This window comes from Micropterus salmoides, unplaced genomic scaffold, assembly GCF_014851395.1.
Source record: "Micropterus salmoides isolate LMB-PRFRI ecotype aquatic unplaced genomic scaffold, ASM1485139v1 Ms_hic_scaffold_17, whole genome shotgun sequence".
In the NCBI taxonomy this organism is placed as follows: domain Eukaryota; kingdom Metazoa; phylum Chordata; class Actinopteri; order Centrarchiformes; family Centrarchidae; genus Micropterus; species Micropterus salmoides.
In genome coordinates, this window is record NW_024040817.1 from 20828071 (window position 1) to 20848145 (window position 20075).

A 20075-nucleotide genomic window follows, 5' to 3' on the forward strand; every position below is an offset into this window, starting at 1 on the left:
AAATGCACTGGCCAAATCTATATTAAAGATGAAAAAACTGTCTTTAAGTTAGTTTATTTTACATTTGCAAAAGGGTTTAAGGCATACATAGATCAGAAGTCCCCACAGCCAAAAAGCAAAGACCTGCTCCCCTGTCTATTTTTTTACACAAAGTGACAATGTTGAGGAAAGGCTGTCATGCAGAAAGTCATACATAGTTTACTTGTTCCTTCCTAGAATCAGCATTTTTCAGCTACCTCAACTTAACTGCAGGTTCCTGTTTCTCTGGAGGCCATGTCCCTTGGCCTTCCATTTCAAAGTAACACACATTTGCTATAAGACAACATGCCGATGAAGAAAATCATACACAGCATTTACCCTTTTAACAGAGAAGTAAAGAAAAGGTCAAGCAGTTAAAAAACATTTTCCATTTCAAAGTCCTTTGTTTTAGTTTATCTGCCAACATAAATCCAAGAAGATACAGATTTTGACAGCCAGCCTCAACTAAATCATTGTTCAGCTAAATCATTGTATCCTTCAGGTCTAGCAAATATGAATGGAATTAATTTCCTTTCTCATAATACATTTGCAAAGACTTCTGCACATTGTGTTCAAAGACAGAATAATTGTGCTCTACTATTTACTTATTTACTGTAATATCTTGTTTATATATTTAATAATTGTTGAGGTGACATACGTTCATGTGCCATGTTCAGAGGTTCAACAATGTGGAAGGGCATTCTTTAGAAGAGAAGATGCTTGAGTGTATAAGTACATGTTTTGTTTTGCAGCCACTTGAGGGCAGCAGAAGAGCAAGTCAGTGTGATGATCTTTGTTTCCTCTGGTGTCAGATAATGTAATGGACAGGGAACCAAGGTGTATTTAGTGTTTTATCGGCATTGTCATGAGTGTGTAAAGTTCCGTTTTTTTAAGACAGTGTTGCTTAAAACCTGTTTGCATGTTGCTGAAGCCACATGTCTTTTCTTAAGATGGCGTTTTACTGAAATGAAAAAATTATAGATTTTCTTGGCTTTTTTTTTTAGATACTGTGTAGTTGTGTACAGCTGAAAGTGTTTGTCAAGTGCATTTGACCAATGATATTACACCAACAGTGCATCCAAGAGAGACACCCTCTCTGGAGCATATAAAAGAAAGCAGCTTTTCAACTGTCTCTGCGAGATCCTTCATAACATCGAACACTGCAGATCACATACTCAAAAGATTTAGAGAGACTCTAACACCAACATGCTGTTGCTCCTCTTCTATTTTGGTCTGGCTCTGGGTGCTGTGTCTCCTTCAGATGACCATCAAGTGACGCTACAGCGTGGCAACTGTCCCATGTACTGGTCCAGCTTCAACGGTCGCTGCTACAAGTACGTAAAAAGCATGCAGGAGAAGCTACAGTGGCATTTGTACAAATTTCTCTTTCTTCTCTTACTTCTAATAAACCATTCAACTACTACTACTACCGTTACTTGTTCTTCTTCTTGTTCTTCTTCGTATATATTCTCTATGTGCTCCAGAGGCGTGCAACCTCTGACATGTATAGCAATTGTAAGTCGCTTTGGATAAAAGCGTCAGCTAAATGTAATGTAATGTGTAATTCAGAGCACAATTCGAACAAGATCAACACATTAGTTGTCTCTTTTGACTACTGTACATGTTTTTCCAAAGTAAGGTCCCATGGTGGTCCACCGGAAGGGGAGGGACTTTCTATAGAGCACTTGCTCCGTTTGGACTATATATAGAAACATGGGCGGTATATTTTATAGAGTTGATTTCTTATCTCAAACATAACCTACAGCAGGTTAGCCATTTAGCACAAGTTACCATAGCAATGTAACCGGGTAAGAAGAGAACCACCGTCGTAGGTCTGAAAATCCAGGGTTACCCCTGAAGTTACCTCGCTAAGCTCACATCCTGCTTCGTAATACAGGCCTCAGGGGACCTGACAACATCAACCCGAGGGTTGACGGCATCTTTTTGACCTCACCCTGAGGTTGAAGACGGTGCTGAAGATCTTAACTGCACCATGCCTGTCCTCAAAAAGGGACATTCCAGCACCCTCACAGACTCCAGGCCGGTGACATTAAGGTCAAATGTCATGAAGACATTTGAGAGACTAGTTCTGCAGCACCTCAGGCCCCTTATACGTGACTGCCTGGACCCTATGTAGTTTGCGTACCAGGCTAACATCAGGGTAGAGGAATGCTGCCATCTACCTGCTTCACAAAGCTAACCCTCACCTGAAGAAGACACACAGCATTATGTGGATCATGTTCTTAGACTTCTCCAGTGCCTTTGACACTGTCCAGTGTCTCCGGCTGGCAGAGAAGCTCTCCAAAACGCAGGTGGATCAAGACCTTGTGGCCTGGATTACAGACTTACAGACTTTGTCATCGGTTTGCCCTGCCATCCCTGCCATGGCTGAGAAGCTGCACAGGCCAGTAGTGATAAGAATGGCCTTGGGTTTAGTTAATCTGCAAACGTAAACTCAAGAAGATAAATTTTGACAGCCAGCCGCAAGCTGCTCAGTGGCACAGCTGAACTAAATTCATCGTTCCCACAACTGCAGGCTGCAGGCCAAAGTTACCCAAATCTGTTGCTCAGTTTTTGCTCATATGTCATATCAGATTTTTACAGTGTGAATAGGCCAAGTCACATGGAATCTGATCTTTTCAAGTTCGTATTGGAGCCACTTTCATATGTGGTCCAAATTAAGTACAGGTCTGATTTTTTGAAATGCGACCTTAGTCTAGACGGTCAGATTGGAATTCATGTGACTCTGACATCACTCTAGAGCGGCTGTTGTCTGTGCTAGACAGAGCCATAATTAAACGCAAGCCATAATTAAACATGTGGCTCTTTTTCTGCTCGTCCTCTCTATCATCTGCTCACACATTCTCTGAAAATTCCCCAGATAGTGAGTTATCTTCCCTGCCAAAAATGGCTGTTAAATTCAAAATGGCTGACTTCCTGTTTGGTTTAGGGCATCGCTCCCAGAGGCTTTTTTGTAGGTCTGGACATGATACATCTGCCACAAAAATTTCATACAATTTGGTGAAACGTGGCCCACAGGCTGCTTTTAAGGTGGCACTAGTGAGCCATTTTACCACTCACATGCGCAAAAACCAAATGACACATACATTATATATTTTGCACAAAGTTTCTTGAGTTTTCGAGCGTGTGTTTAGGTAGGAAATGCGCTCAAATATGACAAACAATAATCAACTTTCTAATTCTAAAAACACACTGCCCCCGTACCTGTCACTGTTTTGTCTGGTTCCATTTACCTTCTCCACCTGCTGCTTCTCTTCCCCGTCCTTCTCCTTCTCCTCCTCCTGCTGCTCCTCCTGTTTCTTCTCTCCCTCCTCATCAACATGACTGGGGGTCATCATCACCCTGTCCCTATGCTTCACCTCCACTGACCTTAACAGCCTTGTCTTTGTGCAATAACACATTGCAAACTATTGTTTATAATATAGGCTATATCAAATGTATAGCCCAATGTATATGCCTGCATATAAATGCATATATAAATAATTTCAGTATATACTAAATGCATTAGCCTCCTAATCTTGCACCTGTCTCTGCCTGTGCAGGGTCCTGCCTCACCTGCTCCAGCAACCTTTCTACCTAGAAGTCAGCCGTTGAGTCAGTCAGATTTCAACTAAAACGAGGATCAGTCCAAGTTGGGAGGGGCCGCTCGTATTCCCCCTCCATATCGAAAGTATTGGTTTCGCCAAGTTTGATAGACTCACAGGCAGCCTTCGCTGCAGCTGACCGCTAGAAGTAAAACATTAGAAAATGAAAAATAAAAACTCCTGAAACCCGGTCGGTTCGGCCTGCAATGGGCCGGCTGTTTGCGAACATTCCCGAAGGCCACAATGGCCAGTCCACCATTGATTTAAGCCACAGGATTTCGCCTATTCAAACTAAACAAGTCCAAACAAAGTTAACATACCATCAATGAAACATAGTCCAATCAAAGCAGATGACGAAACAGATATTATCCAACAGTACACTCAAAGGGTAAATCCAAACAGGGCAGAAACAATCCAAATAACAGAAGCAGGGCACAGAGTACAGGGAACAAATCATAGGCAGAACACTCAACATAAGACGAGGACGCAAAGACAGAACAGAACTGATGACTTAAATACACAGGCAAACACGCAGGGAGGGAGTGCATAGGTTAACGACATGAGGAACTAATCAGGCAAAGCAGACGCACACTGAAACAGGGCAGAGTGAAACAAGAAGGCAAGACGGACCATGAAATCGAAACAAAACAGATCAAAGTAAAGAATTAACCAGAATGACAAGCACAAACAGACAGATCCATAAACCAAAGTACAAAAACACAGGCAGAGATTACAAACTATAATCTATCAGCCAAAACTATAAAGCTTGCGACAACACACAAGGATGGACAAGACATAAATAACTAAGGAACGGAGGCAAATAGAGAGACACATGAAAAAATGGCAAGACCAAGAAACACACAGAGAAAAAATACAACTCAAACATAACTCAAAACCATACTGGGCTACTATTACTACATAAAACTTTAAGTGTGATTTTAACTGGGATGCTAATTTTGGCTAGCTAAAAACAGGCTTAGCAAAAAACGTACTTAACGGGAAAGCTAACAGCTGACTCCAAGTAAGCTTTTTCAACAGAGCTGGTTAAATTTACAGAGTGCAGTGGATACGAGTCGCCTCTAGCCTGATTGACAGGTCGCCAAGGTAACGACTTGCCAATCACAAGGTAGTCCCGCCCTAAAGCATACGCCACTTTATCGTCTATTTTCCTCCATAATTTACTAAAAGACTTGAAACTGATGATTGAGACCATTTAAACTCATTATGAAAGTGTTTACTGAGGTAATAAATTTGCTGAAAAGTAGGGTCATTTTATCATTATTTCTAATGGAACCGAACTTCTGTTCAATATAATTCGGAAGTTACTTCTGGAGGGGACTGTACATGCATACATGTACACATGTACACAAAGGATGCTGGAATAAATAAGTATTATGTGCAGGTGTTATGATCTTGAGGTAGGTGGATTAGGTATACATTATAATATACAATATGACAATATTAACAGTGTGAACAGCTCTGAAATAGAGAATGATGAATAAATAATAAGTGGTCACCAGTAAAAAGGTGACTGAGTAGAGACAGAGTTACTTGTTCCTGAAACTGTGAGGCAGAAATCAGCTGTTCATCAGAGCGATGGCTTGTGGGAAGAAACTGTTCCTGTGTCTTTTGGTTTTGGCGTACAGTGCTCTGTAGCACCTGCCAGAGGAAAGATGCTGGACCTGGTTGTGTCTAGGAAGAGATAGATCTGCAGTTTAAATGTTTTTAATATAGATGAAGATCAATTCTGAAACACAGATAGTGTGGATGTAGCCGTTGTCTTTCCTGTTTCGCGTGTGGTTTTGTCTCGTTTTCATGACAAAACGTGGTTTGGAGACCAGATACAGTTGCCAGGTGACAAAGTTGTTGTCACAAGTGACCTGTCGACCTTGAAAGTCATGTAGTCTGCACTAGGCATTAGTAGCTTAGATTGTGTCATCATCAGTCTAGTGATGGTGGTGTCTGTGTATTATCTCCTGGTGCTGTTTGTCATTTTTAACTTCAAAGTTAAAGTTCACTCTGCTGTGAGTAAGAGCAACATAAAGGCTTCCAGTCTCTTTTCTACACAAGAGTCCATGCTTCAAAATATCCCTAAATTAATTAGTTACCAATAGGTTTACATAACAACACCAATAATTAACACCTACATAGAGCCCATCCACACTACTCCATTTTTGTTTAAAAACGGAGTTTTAAAACAAACACGATCTCTGTCCACACCTGCGTTTTAGCTGTGTATCAGAGTTGATCTCTACATTAAAACAACTGAAAACACATCTAGCTTTACGTACACTGGGCATGCGCGTGGCAGTGTAAACATGAAGCAGATGGTCTCTCTCTTCCTTAATTACAGAAGATTTGGTGAAAGAATAAAGTACTACAGACGAAGAAACCAAACCAGTTTTTTTTTTTTTCATGGACAAGTAACGAGCTGCAACTGTTTCTGAACGTATAGGAGTTCAAAATGACTCTGGCAGCGGAAAACAGACTGGGAGTCATTCCAAAGTAAACACGACGACATTCACAGTGCCAAACGTGAGTGTCTGCTACTGTAGTGTACAATATATGTGCATTTGACTCATAACAGTTTAAAATAGCACTGTAGCAGCAGGACAGAGGGTCAGTGACCTCCTAAGGGGAGAGCAGAATAGTACTGTACCCTTCTATGGGTTGGAGCTTTATTTTGCAGACTCAAACCCTTCTATGGTACCTAACAGATACCTACACATATCCTATATAAGCTATGTTTGATGTACAGAGAGACAGAGCGGTCATCGGGCTGGGTCACTCTCCAAGCTGATGCAGAGCTTGTAATTGATGCTTGATTTAATAAACTTTTATGATCAAGAACACATCATCGCAGCATTATTGTTCGGACACCACACTACCCAGAGTTTTAAAACAAAAAACAGCAGTGTTTTCAAACTTCTCGGTTTTAGGTCTTCGTTTTTGCCGTTTTAGTCTGTACAGGAGGTGCAAACGTCCGTTTTAAAACGAAAACGCAGTAGTGTGGATGGGGCCATAATGTAACTTTTCTAAATATACACATTTTCGTAATTCATTCAAAATAAATGATTATCAGGGTAGCATTGAGCTGCTTTTTGTTGGAAAAAATTAACGACAAAAAAAGAGGGCAGAACAAGACGGGGGCAACAACAGGGAATGAGCAGCGGACGTGTTGCAACAAGAGAAGGAGGTAGAGATGGAGAGGAGATCAGTTAAATCTGAAAGACTAATTGTGGACTTAAGGAGAGAAAAGAGTTTGTGGTGGCAGTGGAGGGGAAAGCAGAACAATGTTGCATTGTGTGCACAGCTGCCTCTGTCTCAGCTGATTCCAGCTGGCATGAACTGTGAGGAGAAATGATAAACACTCCCTGCCATGTGCTGTGTGTGTGTGGAGGGGAGGTATGGTCAGTGGCTCATTTAGAGTGCTGCAATATGGTTTCCTGATGCTGCTAACCCCTATCATTGTGCAGTCAGCCTGACAAGTATTTTGCCCAGCAGGCTTCTGACACTTAAACAACAGGGGAGGATGAAGTAGAAATGAGTGAAGTGAACAAACAGGCTTGGTGTGATGCAGCAGCTGTGTAATTGTCAATCTGGCAGAGTGTTCTTGGAAACTGTACAGAAACTGATACAATAGACATTAAGTAGCAGGGTCTTAGCTGGTCTTTTAGAAATAGTGAGGTAATAGCCCATGTCCTCCCTTCCCTAGTAGCTATATTGTCAGTGTATTTTATTTTTCCAATATTAAGGTCTAAAAGCTCTCATTTCTGCTGGGGAAATAATACTACCCCCCATGTACTATAAGTAGTCATTTAACAGAGACTCAGTCCAAAGGCAACAAAATTTGCCTGCCAGCATCTCTAAAGCTCACTTAATATCACGTTTGTTCAATCCATAGGAAATCCGAGATGTAAAAATAAGCCGTTTTATGGTGGGTTATGTGCAGGACTCATTCTTGGCTCTGAGAAGCTGCCAGGCAGCCAGTGAAGACTCCTGAAAGTTACTGTGCATGGCCAAAAGAAAATATGGCACATTAAGTTCCAGGAAACTTCAGCAAAATTGATAATAAATGACCTGGAGACTTCTTAAGGTGTCCTGCAGAGCAAGGGAGTCACTACTTGGAATAAATTGCTTAAATTTCACCTGCAGAAATTCCTCTAAAATGTTATGCCTGAAAGTTGTATGAGAAGTCTTCAGATCCTTTATTAAAGTCTACTTATGATACTACAATGTAAGCTACAAATACTCCATCACAAGTAAACATCCTGCATTGAAAATCTGACTACAGGAACATAAATAGGTTGCTGGCTGTAGTTCACATATAAATGTTTCCATATAATCTCTTGTTTCTTTTCTTTCTTATACCCTAAATGCTGGCTGCAACGAGATGGCTATCACCAGCAAATTGAAGCAGAATAACTACAGTCAGTGTTTATTGTTATACATTATGTTAATTAAGTATATATATTATACTGCTGATTCTGTATTATTCACCACTTTTATGTTGTACCAGGTCACCATGAGCTATGAGAAATTGTTATGGGCATTTTTTATTTTGACATTTTCACATTTCATAGACTAAAAGAATCATTGAGAAAATCATTGATTGAATCAAGTAGGATAAGTTACAATTTTTTTTTACCTTTAAGATGAAGTACAGTAGATTTTGTGAGCATAAAATGGAAAGTACCTCAAAATTGTACTTCAGTACTATAAATTAATGACTGTATTTTGTTACATCCTGCCACTGCTGAAAGTCTGTTTAAACTGCTAATAAATCACAATGTGTCAACAACGCAAGGGCAGACACTCAACCAACAGACCCAGGGGCAAAATTCACTACAGTGTGGTAGGGGGTCTGGCTCTGCAGGATAACCACGCCCAGTGCCGTTTTCGCGCGAAAGGATGGACTGCACCATTGTTAGTGCGGGGGGGACTACTCAGACGAGAGACTCCTAAACAAGAGATAAACACCTTTATCATATACTGCAATCGAGTGAATGTTTTTTTCAGTAGTATTTGATCGTTAGTTGAATGTAATGATAGCAATCATTGGGGTTAACTACAAATGTAGGTATAAACTCACTGGCATCAAACTCCCCACTTTTGCCATCACAAGCCCTCTCTAGCGGTTAATGTTTAAACCCACCTCTACTCATTGATTTTGATGTTACAGGACAAAAGTTTCTCTTGGACGGAAATTTGCCGCAAAACGGAGATAAAATGACCCTCACGTCCAAGGTAAGCAGCAGAGCAGTATGTGTAAATGTAGCTCTGTTTTCCACGATGGTAGTTTGTGTTAAAGAAAAGTCACAATGAGTCAAAATGAACACCATTGTTAATAACTGCTAACGGTGTTCGCTTAATGTTAGCTGGCCTGAATCTGCACCAACACGATACATTCATATCTTACTACTGCGACTAAGGTGATTGTTCTTTGTAGCTAGTTCACTTCTGTAACACAGCCGTCCTTTCATAATGCTATGCGGTAAACACTTTTTGCAAAACGTGTCTCACGTCTTTGTTTTGACCTGCTCATCCTGCTAGCTTGCACGTGATCAGTGCTCAGGTGATCCTCTACATTTTGGCTGTTAAATGGCTGTACTTGAAAGCTGCTTGTTTTGTCAAGGAGCTAGGTAACATAGGTGGGTCCAGTCTGTGTTGCCCCCTCCTCTTGTAAGGTCAGAGGTCAACACCCCTTTTGCTGGACGGGATGATTCAGATGTCAACAAGTGGGACTTGGGACTTCAACTGCATGGATCAGACGCAACTTGACACATTAGGACTCTGGGCCTAAAACTTCAGTCTTGCCCCTTGATAAAGGCTTTTACACTGTTGTCCCGGCCATTAAAGAATAACATGGAAACACTTAACTAAAGTTATTCTGTGTGTGGTCATGGACACCCTGGTCCCTTTTTAACAGCTCGAAAATCATACTTAACATTTAGCAGCTTGATATGTCATGACTTTCCATAATGTTATGAGAAGTGCGTATAAAAATGTACAATGGCTTTTTATATGGTCTATATATCCAGTCGTGTGGACAGTACTTTTTACATAGCAAACCCCCAACCAAATCCTCAAAAGATACTTAAATATTCACACCTAGGCAATATAACATAAATCATTTCCTCTTCTTGTGAAATAACTTTACTGTAATCTTATTTCCGTATTTGATCACCTTCATCAATGTGCACGCCCAAATTGAGGTTGGGTTGTTACTTCAAAACGTTTCTATATATTGGACTTGAATTGGGTCAGAAGTAAAGATAAAATGTGAGAAGATAAAAATGGTTAAATTGATATTTATTTACAGCATTGGGGTCTGCAGGACTCCAGACTACGAGGAAGTAAAGCCAATGTCCACAAAGCAAAGTGTCTGTTCCTTTTCCACTTTATTTGTCATTGGCCTTGCCTTGCCGTCCCGCCATGGCTGAGAAGTTGCACAGGCTGGTAGTGATAAGGACGTCCTTGGGTTTAGTCTGTTTCCTGCCAACGTAAACTCAAGAAGATATGTTTTGACAGCCAGCCTCATCTGGTGATCCTGGCAAGAAGCTTAATGACACAGGTTAACTAAATTCCTTGTTCCCGCAGCATTCACTTAGTGATCAAGGATGTCCACTGGTGGAATGGTGCTCCCTCTGGTGTGTGAAAACTGATCTAAGAAATTGTGCTGTCGCTTAAAGGTGTACTGTGTAAAGAAACAAAAGTTCTCGTTGCGGTCACCATTACTCACCAAAAGGCTTTGTGTATATCCTTTTAGGTCTAGCAAATATGTTGAGTTAATTTCCTTTCTCATAAGACTATTACAAGTCCAGTATTGTTTACATCTTTGTTTAGTACTCATTGCTACTTTCTCTTTTTGTTGGGGCATTGCGGCATATCTTCGCGTGTTAGCACCACCTGTTGATCAGTGGAACTGTTTGACACCACTGGTAGAACTTTGTATTGCGTCACCAGCATGCATGTGCATTCTTGTGCACAAGATAAATAAAACAGGGACCCACTGTAAGGAAATTATAGCTCTATCTTTTTTTTGTAGTAGTAGCCCTGGTATGATCTGACCAATGAATGACTCAGGAAAAGAAAGTGCAGCTGTTGAGCTGTCACCATATCTGCACCACCTTCACTGGCGTAATTACATAATCCTAGGAAAACAATGTATTCGAACTCTCTTGCGTACAAGAAGTGCATGTTGTCTCACTTAATAATATTTATGACTGTAGTTGGATTCAGACTTCAAGTTCTGAGTTGTGATGATAACACAGGGCTACATTTGTCCACCTAGGCTAACATGATGTTTGATATATCTGCAACAGGCTCAATGTTTCAAATCCAAGTTTATCACTGCTGAGCTGGCTCGTCTGTTCAGCCAGTCGGACAGCGAGGAGGAGTTTGAAGGTTTCAGCGAGGATGAAGAAGAGGACAGAGGTGGTTTTAACCAACAGCTAAAGAGCAAGGTATGAAACGTTTATTGCTGGCTGTATAATTTGATAAAAATGTGTGCGATGCCATAGCCGAAGCACCAGGCTACATGCTTTTCCCCCTTTGGTTTTCTCCAGATAGTGGATTCAGACGAGGAAAGCGACGTGGACACAGGCTTCTACTCTGATGGCGAGGAGGCCCCCCCACCAAAGAGGAAGAGCCTTTTAGTAGCCCTGAGGTGGGTGTGTGTTTCAATTAGTAAATAAGACAAAGAATAGTTGCTGCACAAAAAAAAACAAATATATATATATTTTAAATGTCAGTATGTTGCAACAACATGACACAACACTCTTCGCCTCTACCATTAGCTAATGTTATGCCCATATAGGCTATTGAGCCCGGTTATGTTGCTGCTTCCCTGGCTCTGGCCTGACACTTGTGCTGCTCTCTCCCTACCGCTGCATAATGTTGCTTAAACTTGGGTGGCAAGGTGGCCAACAAAGCTCAACAGCAACCGACACAAGAGCATTAGGGATGCACCGATCAGATATCGGTATCTGGATTACAAAGCCTTTCTCAAGCAACATATACTCACATGATTTGTCTTGAACAGGCTAAGGCTATGAGTGAATCAAGCCTCTTATTGTCAGTACCTCTTATTCAACTACTAATGAGTTTAATTAATTGTGTTTGAGTTCCTGGATCCTGATCAGCCAGAAATCTAAAGGCACTAATATTTGGTCAAAAAGTGAAATGGGCATAGATTTAGCTTATTGCTATTTTCCACTATATTCATCTTTAGGAAACACATGCTAGTTTCACAACAATTTTGCTGATTCCCAGTGATGACTGAACAATGATGTAATTTAATTATTTACTCCTCAGGTTTCCAGTCAAAAGACTGTCTACCCCCAAACAGGAACTGAAAGAGAAAAATGTCAAAAAGCCACTCAAAGAAAGTCCTCCGTCACAGAGAGGCAGAACGAGGCAGAGGATGAAGCAGCAGCAGCAGCAGCAGCAGCAGCAGCAGCAGCAGAGGATGAAGCAGCAGCAGGATGAGGAAGAGGAAGAGGAGGAGGAGGAGGAGGAGGAGGAGGAGGAGGAAGAGGATAAAGAGGAAGTCCTGACTCATAGCCTAAGGAAACGAGACAAGAACATCAAGGAAAACAAAGCCATGGTAAAGAACCCTTTCAACTTTATTTTTTAACTGTGTGATCTGTATACCATTATATCTGTCCCTCCCTTGACCCTGGTCTTCTGTTGTCTTTCAGCTGGCTAAGCTGTTTGCTGATCTGAGCACGATGGCTGACCTTACTCTGCCCACCACCCCTCAAGTGAGTATATACACCAGCACCAGTTTTTCAACAGAAAAATTAACATGCACATGCACTAACATTAGACTGTTTTGTCCAAAGCTCAGTATAAGCTTATAGAAACAATCAATATCTTCCAAAATTGTATGTAATAATGTTCACAAAATAATACAAGTTTACCTTTGTTTCTTTTAGGGCTGCACAATTAATCTAATCACAGTCGCGATGTCGTCATGTGCGATTACATAACCGCAAAAAGGGTGTGATTTAATAAAACAATAAAACCCGCCCATAGTCGGACGCGCCACAGGAGCACCGAGAGAAATGCCAGTGCTCCGGTCGTTCTGTGATACAGAGACCTTGGCAGCAACTTAAGCGGTCAGACAGAAGAAAACTGGGACAAGATAAGGAAGCTTTGGGTTTGGCTCGCTGGCCATCTAACGTTAGCTGTATCGGTGCCTTTTGTTCAATTTTTCACAGAGCCAAAGTGCTTGTCATTTTTCGTCAACCGACCAATCACGGATGGATGCAGCGGGTCATTAAAAAAAGTTTGACATGCTACAGCAAATCCCTAAGTTAGTACTTAGCATTAACAAATTAGAAATCAATGTAGAGCATTTTCAAGGATTAAATAAATAAAAGCAGCCCACAGAAATGAAACGGTTGTAACTGGATTTATATTTGACTAGTGGTAAAATAGTATACTATTATATGATATTTATAATGAATGTAGTATTTTATATATTATTATGCTAACAGTATACTATTAACTAAACATTATAGTCTTTATTTAATAAACTCATGTACAGTTCCTCCTCCAGGTTGTGGTTAGAGACTCTGCATTAGACAGTACATCGGTGCCAGTGTGCCAATATGTGCTGCTTCTAGCTTCCTCCTCTGTAGAGCAACACGCTCCCTTGTTCTGTTTTACTAGTTATTGTTATAAATATTGTTTAACTTTGTTCAAGTTGAGAAATACACATTTCAAAATGTATGTTTCAGTATTTTGCGCGTTCCTTGATAATTAAGCAAGCAGACAGAACCATTTGTTCAATTATAATCCAATCGCAATATTGTCCACAGTAGTCGCAATATGACTTTTTCTCCAAATCGTACAGCCCTAGTTTCTGTGTTTATGTGAAGGAGCTGTTGTTTTTTCAATTTTTATTTGTATAGGAATATAGGGACCCATGTAGAGCATGAAGCATGCATTTATAGCCTAAGCTAGTTTGCAATACCTATCCCTAGATAGGCTTTAAAATACACAAAAAACAATGAAATGCATACAAAACAGCACTAGACACAAACAATGATTTAATAAAATAACTATATTTCTATGTTGGTGATGGGAGATGGTGCAGTATATCCTCTTCCTAACTTTATAGGATTTCTGCTTTTTACTCTGGCATTAAGGAAAAAATGCAACAATTGAACAATTATGTTCAAGTATGTTTGTGATCAAGGGGAACTAGTTACATAGCTAGAAGTCACCAGTATTAATTTATTAGGTTGTAAGTATTCTAGCAACTCGTGTTTAACTTATTAAGTTGATGTGACAGATGCATGTTAACAGAAGGGTGAGATAACCTATTTGAGTAATAACAATACACAGTAAAAACTTCATTAAAATAGATTTTAGGTGAGATATTTGTTTAATAATAATATTCTGTTCTGATTTACGCTGTCTTTGTTTTATTTCTGCAGAAGAAGAAGCGGTTGCCAGAGAAAACAACGCCACGAAAACGCAAGTTTGAATCAGAAAAGGGGTCTGAAAGGAGGAACCCGTCCCGTAAGGCTCGTCCTCCTGAGAACTTTGCAGTGGAGGAAAAGAGTGAGCCACTCACCCACAGAAGCACCAGGAGCGTAGACATCAGGAGACTGGTGGAGGTACGATCACAAACTTCACAGGTCTGTATTCTCTCTCTCTCTCTTTCTCTTTCTCTCTCTTTCTTTCTCTCTGCCACATGATATTCTATTCTGAGAAGGTTGAACATCTTCAGTGAATATATAAGTGTAATTTCTGCTCTGCAACAGTACAGTCACTAGCTATCTAGTCAACTTTAATCTCAGCATTCTTTCTACAAATTCATTTAGAGGAAAGTGCAATTATGACTGTATGTTTAAACATTTACATTAAAATCTAAGTGGCTACAAAGCAGTGTCCTGTTTGTGCCCTCTCAGTTTTACCTGAAATCTGTGTGATTGGGCAGGTGGACAGTGAACATGTCGGTGAGGTACGGAAAAAGAGGAAGAGTTCCAGAAGGAGCCAGTATGAGGTGAAGTCAGTCGACGAGATAACCAAAGAAGACCTGGACAACATAGCATACCGCAGCAAAGACAAGATCTGGGACAAGGACAATGTGAGTCACACCAGGGCCTTTAACCATTTAGTGCTGTCTGTGCTGTCAGGAGTCTTGGGTTAGCGTGGTTCTTCACTGTGTGTGTGTATTTTTCTTCCAGGGCAGCTCATGTCACCAGTGCAGACAAAAGACTCTGGACACCAAGACAGTGTGTCGCAGTGGTTTCTGTGTGGGGGCCAAAGGTCAGTTCTGTGGGCCCTGCCTCAAGAACCGCTACGGAGAGGACGTACGTGTCGTGCTGCTCGACCCGGTCAGTGTTACTATGTTATTATTTATACGTCTTTTATTCATTTGTTGTTTGTCTGATTTCCGCAATGCAGAAAATGCGACGGAATCGCAGAAATTCATGATAAAAATCGAATCAACTGTAAAATGAAGAATATTGTGGAATCTGACGAAATGTGAAAAAGCTGAAAACAAGGAGGTGCGTTGCCCTCATGGGCGTAGCCTCCATCAGACCCACTTATTACGGTGGTTTGTTCAAGCAGCATTTGGAGGCTGGCCTGCAGAAGAACTGTGGGAAGAAATTGTCAGTAGTCAAGAAATAACCCATTTAATAGAGACAATTCACAATAAATGTATTGCAACAATATATTCATTGTCAATTATAGTATTTTAATATCCTACTGTTGTAATACATTTATTTTGAATTGCCCATATAAATAATATATTCTTATTGAATTGTTTTCATCCACCACATACACTGATGACAAAATGTGCTTAAATGATAAGACACAGAATAAAAAAAAAAAATTAAATGAATTTCATAGGTCCCTACAAATGTAGTTAGCTGGTGGGGGGTTTTTTTATCCCCAGGGTAATGTTTCGCAGTAGATTTTATTGAGGGTGAGTGAACCTAAACACGAGTAGAGAGTAGGTAGGCAGTAGCTTTGGTTGTTTTTACAGTTGGAGCTGTGCTAACAGAAGCTGACGCATACAGTACTGTGCAAACATTTGCAAAAGTCATACACCATGACAAGACTGATGTCTAATGGTGAGAACCATAGACCCAGTGGTCGGCCAAAGAAACTTACTGCAGCAGATGACACATCATGCTTGATATCCAGCAGTGCAATCAGCTCAGAACTGGCAGAAAACTGTGGGACCCTGGTACACCCATCTAATGTCTGGAGAAGTCTGGTCAGAAGTGGCCTTCACAGAAGTCTGCCAAAAAGCCTTACCTCCGACATGGAAACAAGGCCAAGTGACTCAACTATGCACGGAAACAGAGGAGCTCGGGTGCAGAAAAATGGCAGCTAGTGCTCTGAACTGATGAGTCAAAATGTGAAATATTTTGCTGCAGCATAAGATAGTTTGTTTGACGAAAAGCTTGAGAACTGTAGAATGAGTGTCTCTAGGCAACAGTGAAGCATGGTGGAAGTTATTTGCAAGTTTGGGGCTGCATTTCTGCGAACAGGGTTTGGGATTTTGTCAAAATATATAGTTTCCTCAGTGCTGAGAAGTACAGGCAGATACTTATTCATCAAGCAGTACAATCAGGGAGGCATCTGATTGGCAACATCGAGTCTGTCTGGGAATAAATGAAGAGAGAAGAGATACATGAAACAACTGAGGCTCCCTAACGCCACAGAGGAACTCTGGGTAGTTATCCAAGATGTTGGGGCCAGCCTACCTGCTGAGTTCCTTCAAAAACTATGTCCAAGGGAACCTAGGAGAGTTGATGCTGTTTTGAAGGCTAATACTGATTTGACTTTGAGTGAACAAGAAGAAAAATCTGATTGCATTTGGTCATTGGACATAATCCTATTAACATGTCTATTTTTTAAAGCGGCTTTACTTTACAGAATGTTTTCCACTCCTGCCTGAAACTCTTGCACAGTGCTGCACAATACAAAACACACTGGATATATTTATTCATTGTGCTTATCACAGTCTCAGTAGACATGGTTGATTTTAGGCATCTGCTTGAATTGTGTCTTTTTGCAGTTGCTCACTTGTCTTTGGTGGAGCAACCTGTGTTTATTTGTTTGGAAGCTGCTGTCTTTGAGGGCAAAGTACTAGTGACACTGTGGGAAAGTTATCTGAGGGAAATGAATTCCCAAAGAGGAATAAATATTTGTCAGTGTATTTACAGTGTGCAGCTATTTATTAATGCATGTTTGTACACATTTTAATATAACAAAATTAAGTTTAAGTCAAGTATTGTTTTCCAGAAGCAACAAAGGCAAATGAATTAATTATCAAATGGTTAAGACTTGAAAGTGGACAGAACACAAAATCTGGATGCCTGTCCCTTTTACTGGCCTGGTGTGGCTACACATTTTGACAAATAAATGCAGGTCTCAATTAGAGGTCTGATTTCTGGGTATATAAAGCTTCTTAAAGGCCACCAGGTCACCATCTTTCTGTTAGAGTCCCTCTCTGTCTCAGAGCTAGATCAAATGAATAATTCATAATTAATAAATTATCTCATAGCTTTCTCTTTATACTGTTAATATTCATACTGGTTGAAATTAACATTTTGATTGTAGCCTTTTTCCCATCTCTGCTGAGTGAGAGTTTAGTGGAAAAGGAATTAAAGGTCTGTCCCATATAGCTGTCTGTACAGGCAGGGTGAGTTTTGTGATGGGAGCAAATAAAAGTATGGGCTATTCTAGTTTAGCAGTAGATGCACTAGTGTAGTAGAGTAGCAAAACATTTGTTCACCCACATTAAATATGGTCCTTTTCTTCGTAGACATGGTCGTGTCCCATCTGCAGACAGATGTGTAACTGCAGTCTGTGTCGTAAGAAGGAGGGCCGCTGTGCTACCGGTATCCTGGTGGGATTGGCCCGCTACAACGGCCATGACAATGTCCACGAGTACTTGGAGAGGTACATTGCCTCATTCTCACTGTACAGGTTAATCTTCCAGACCTGGATGGGGACTCCCTAAAATTGCCATGAGTTTTAATTAAGAACATGTGCACAGTCAGTATAAAATCACTGTGGGTAAGTGTCTGTGCTACTGCACGGAGCATTGAATAAGAATCTACTAGAATTTAAGGCAACTCTAGAGATGATTATTAATATCTGTGTCAAGTGATTGATTGATTTTTGCACCGTTTCTTAAAAAGGCCTCACTGGATGCTTATTGACTGAGAACTAGTGGTGAAATTATTTGTCATTTTAGTGATAAGTCGAGTGATAGTCTTTTTACATCACTAATGTATTTAGACAGTAAGTTGGACAAAACAAGCTATTTAGATGTCACCTTGAGCTGTGGGAAATTGCAGATGTGTGTTTGTCGTGCTTTCTGACATTTTAGAGTAAAGCATTTATTAAGTAGTTGGAAAAAATTTTAAAGAAAATATAAAGAATATATTCTTGATATATGGTGTATGTATTCATATTCTGACAGGAGATGGCGCTCATGTATTGTTTTGTCTCCATCGCAGCATTCAGAAGGAGTTGCAGTGAAGTCCAGAGAGGAGAACCTGCTGGTACCTGGAGCAGTCACTTGTGCTGCACAGTACTGTAGAACTCATTTTAATGCACATTTTTAGATTTAGATCGACATTTATCTAACTAGAGAAACAAAAGCAAAAATATGTCTCTTGTTTTGTCAACTTAACATAAGGCACATAACACTGTTGATATGTTTTATATATCCTCATTTAAGGCTGCATAAGATGCAGGGATGTTTTTATTTTAAAGTCGGTACTCAGTTTTGAGTTGTATAATTTCATTTGAATATTCTTACTCTTGATGCTCAATAGAGCAAATGTAAGGTGTGGTTATTTTCTGTGTTGCTGATGCAAAACGAGCCTTTTATACAAACTACTTTAAAAGTGAGTAACTTTACAGCTTTCATGTCAGTGCACTGTAAGTGTTAATAAAGAATGAAGACCCTTTTTAAAAAATATATATTTACAGTCTTTTATTTGATGGGTGCTTGTTTCAGCTCTCACAAATGTCATCACTACACCACAGTGTCTTTTTAAGGGGGAAAATCAAGCCTAACATTATTGTACATTAGGGTAGGTGCGTACACCTTTTCTTCTGCACCAAAGTTGTCTGTAAGGTTGCAGCAGGCGAGTCTGAGGAGTGTGTGCGTGCGCTCTAAGTCTGGTGTGATTTCAGCAGGTGAGTGGGGTCAGTTCCAGATGAACTGTTCGCTCCAAAGGTGAGCAGGAAGTCAGCTGATCTCATGTAATGTGCACGTACCATTGCTGCAGGGCGCAGGGGTCAACCTGAGGTCACTGGATCTTCATGAGACATCATTGTCATGCAATGTGAGTGAGGAATAGAAAGATATATTACAACTTTTATCTAATCACTGATGTCTTAATTATCTATCTTGAGTGTCAATCTTACAGCGCAAACTCAGTGGGTGATAATAGACGCAGGTCCTTGAAAAGGTTTCAGGCTGGAGTTTAATGCCTGTATTCTTCCAGGTCTGTAGTTGTTCACATTTTGTTGCGTATTTTAATTGCCCTAATTTTCCTGGACATAATCAAACTTACATATTACATCTAAAGAGATGGTCAAAACCTGAAAACTGTCCTGGTCCTGAGAGTTTTTCACATTAAACTCCTTTTCACCTTCCAACACCTGGGGGTGCAGAGAGAGTTTGTAGATTTAGGGTGGTTTTTGAAGTGCTTCAAAGGACTGACATGTCAGAGGTATGTGTGAGCTGGCTACTACGTGATGATTTTGTAAACTGACAGTAAAGAGTGACCTGCCAGTGAACTCACACGAGTCAAGCTCTGATCTGATCCACAAGCACGCTTTTAACTGAGTTAAGAAAACATAGGCTATACAGATATTTCATTATTATATATCGCAAAACACCTCAAATATAACTATATTTGAGGTGTTTTGAAGGTCATGTTTTTTTGTTGTAGACAGTGTATTGGCTATTTACTAGTCCACACTATCAAAAATAACTGTCAGTCAAAGTAGTAGTGTGTTTTTGAGTGGTAATAGATTGCCTTTTAACTGGGTAATCACAAGTTCGATCTTTGCAGCATCAGGTTGGACGCCATCAAGAGCAGAAGCAGTAACTCGGAACAAAGTCTGTGCTTCCCAAACTCCATCATTACACAGACTGTGTGAGTCTAAGACACTTTTTAGGGCTTTTCTTTTTTTTTTTTAGCCTGTAATTATGACAGAACAGCTGGAGAGTGACAGAAGGGGGGGTGACGTGCAGTAAAGGGCCGTGGGTCGGACTCGAGATTGGGCCTGCTGCGGCAAGGTCTAAGCCTTTGTACATGGGACAGGCACACTAGTGATGAGCTAGCCGGCGCCCCAACTGTGTGTTTTGAGGTCAAAGTGAACCATGTGTAGATGTGTATTTTCTACTGATTGATACACACAAATAACAGAGCATCAGAGGGGGAGTTAGGA

General features: G+C 40.4%; 1 protein-coding gene across 3 annotated transcripts; it reads left to right on the forward strand.

Annotated features, from left to right (window-relative positions):
* The first annotated feature begins 8001 nt into the window (after positions 1-8001).
* On the forward strand, positions 8002-18593 carry cdca7b (cell division cycle associated 7b). 3 transcript variants are annotated; one of them, XM_038725325.1, is made up of 11 exons: positions 8002-8053; positions 8806-8870; positions 10949-11089; positions 11192-11292; positions 11940-12231; positions 12326-12388; positions 14072-14275; positions 14578-14727; positions 14828-14977; positions 17425-17561; positions 18125-18593. In XM_038725325.1, exons 1-11 carry the CDS (start codon positions 8017-8019, stop codon positions 18144-18146), a joined length of 1362 nt encoding a protein of 453 aa, XP_038581253.1. In that variant the 5' UTR covers positions 8002-8016; the 3' UTR covers positions 18147-18593. The 3 variants fall into 3 exon arrangements, with proteins under 3 accessions (XP_038581253.1, XP_038581254.1, XP_038581255.1); XM_038725326.1 differs by having other exon boundaries at positions 14072-14254; XM_038725327.1 differs by lacking the exon at positions 8002-8053 and adding an exon at positions 8564-8699.
* Positions 18594-20075: the final 1482 nt, after the last annotated feature.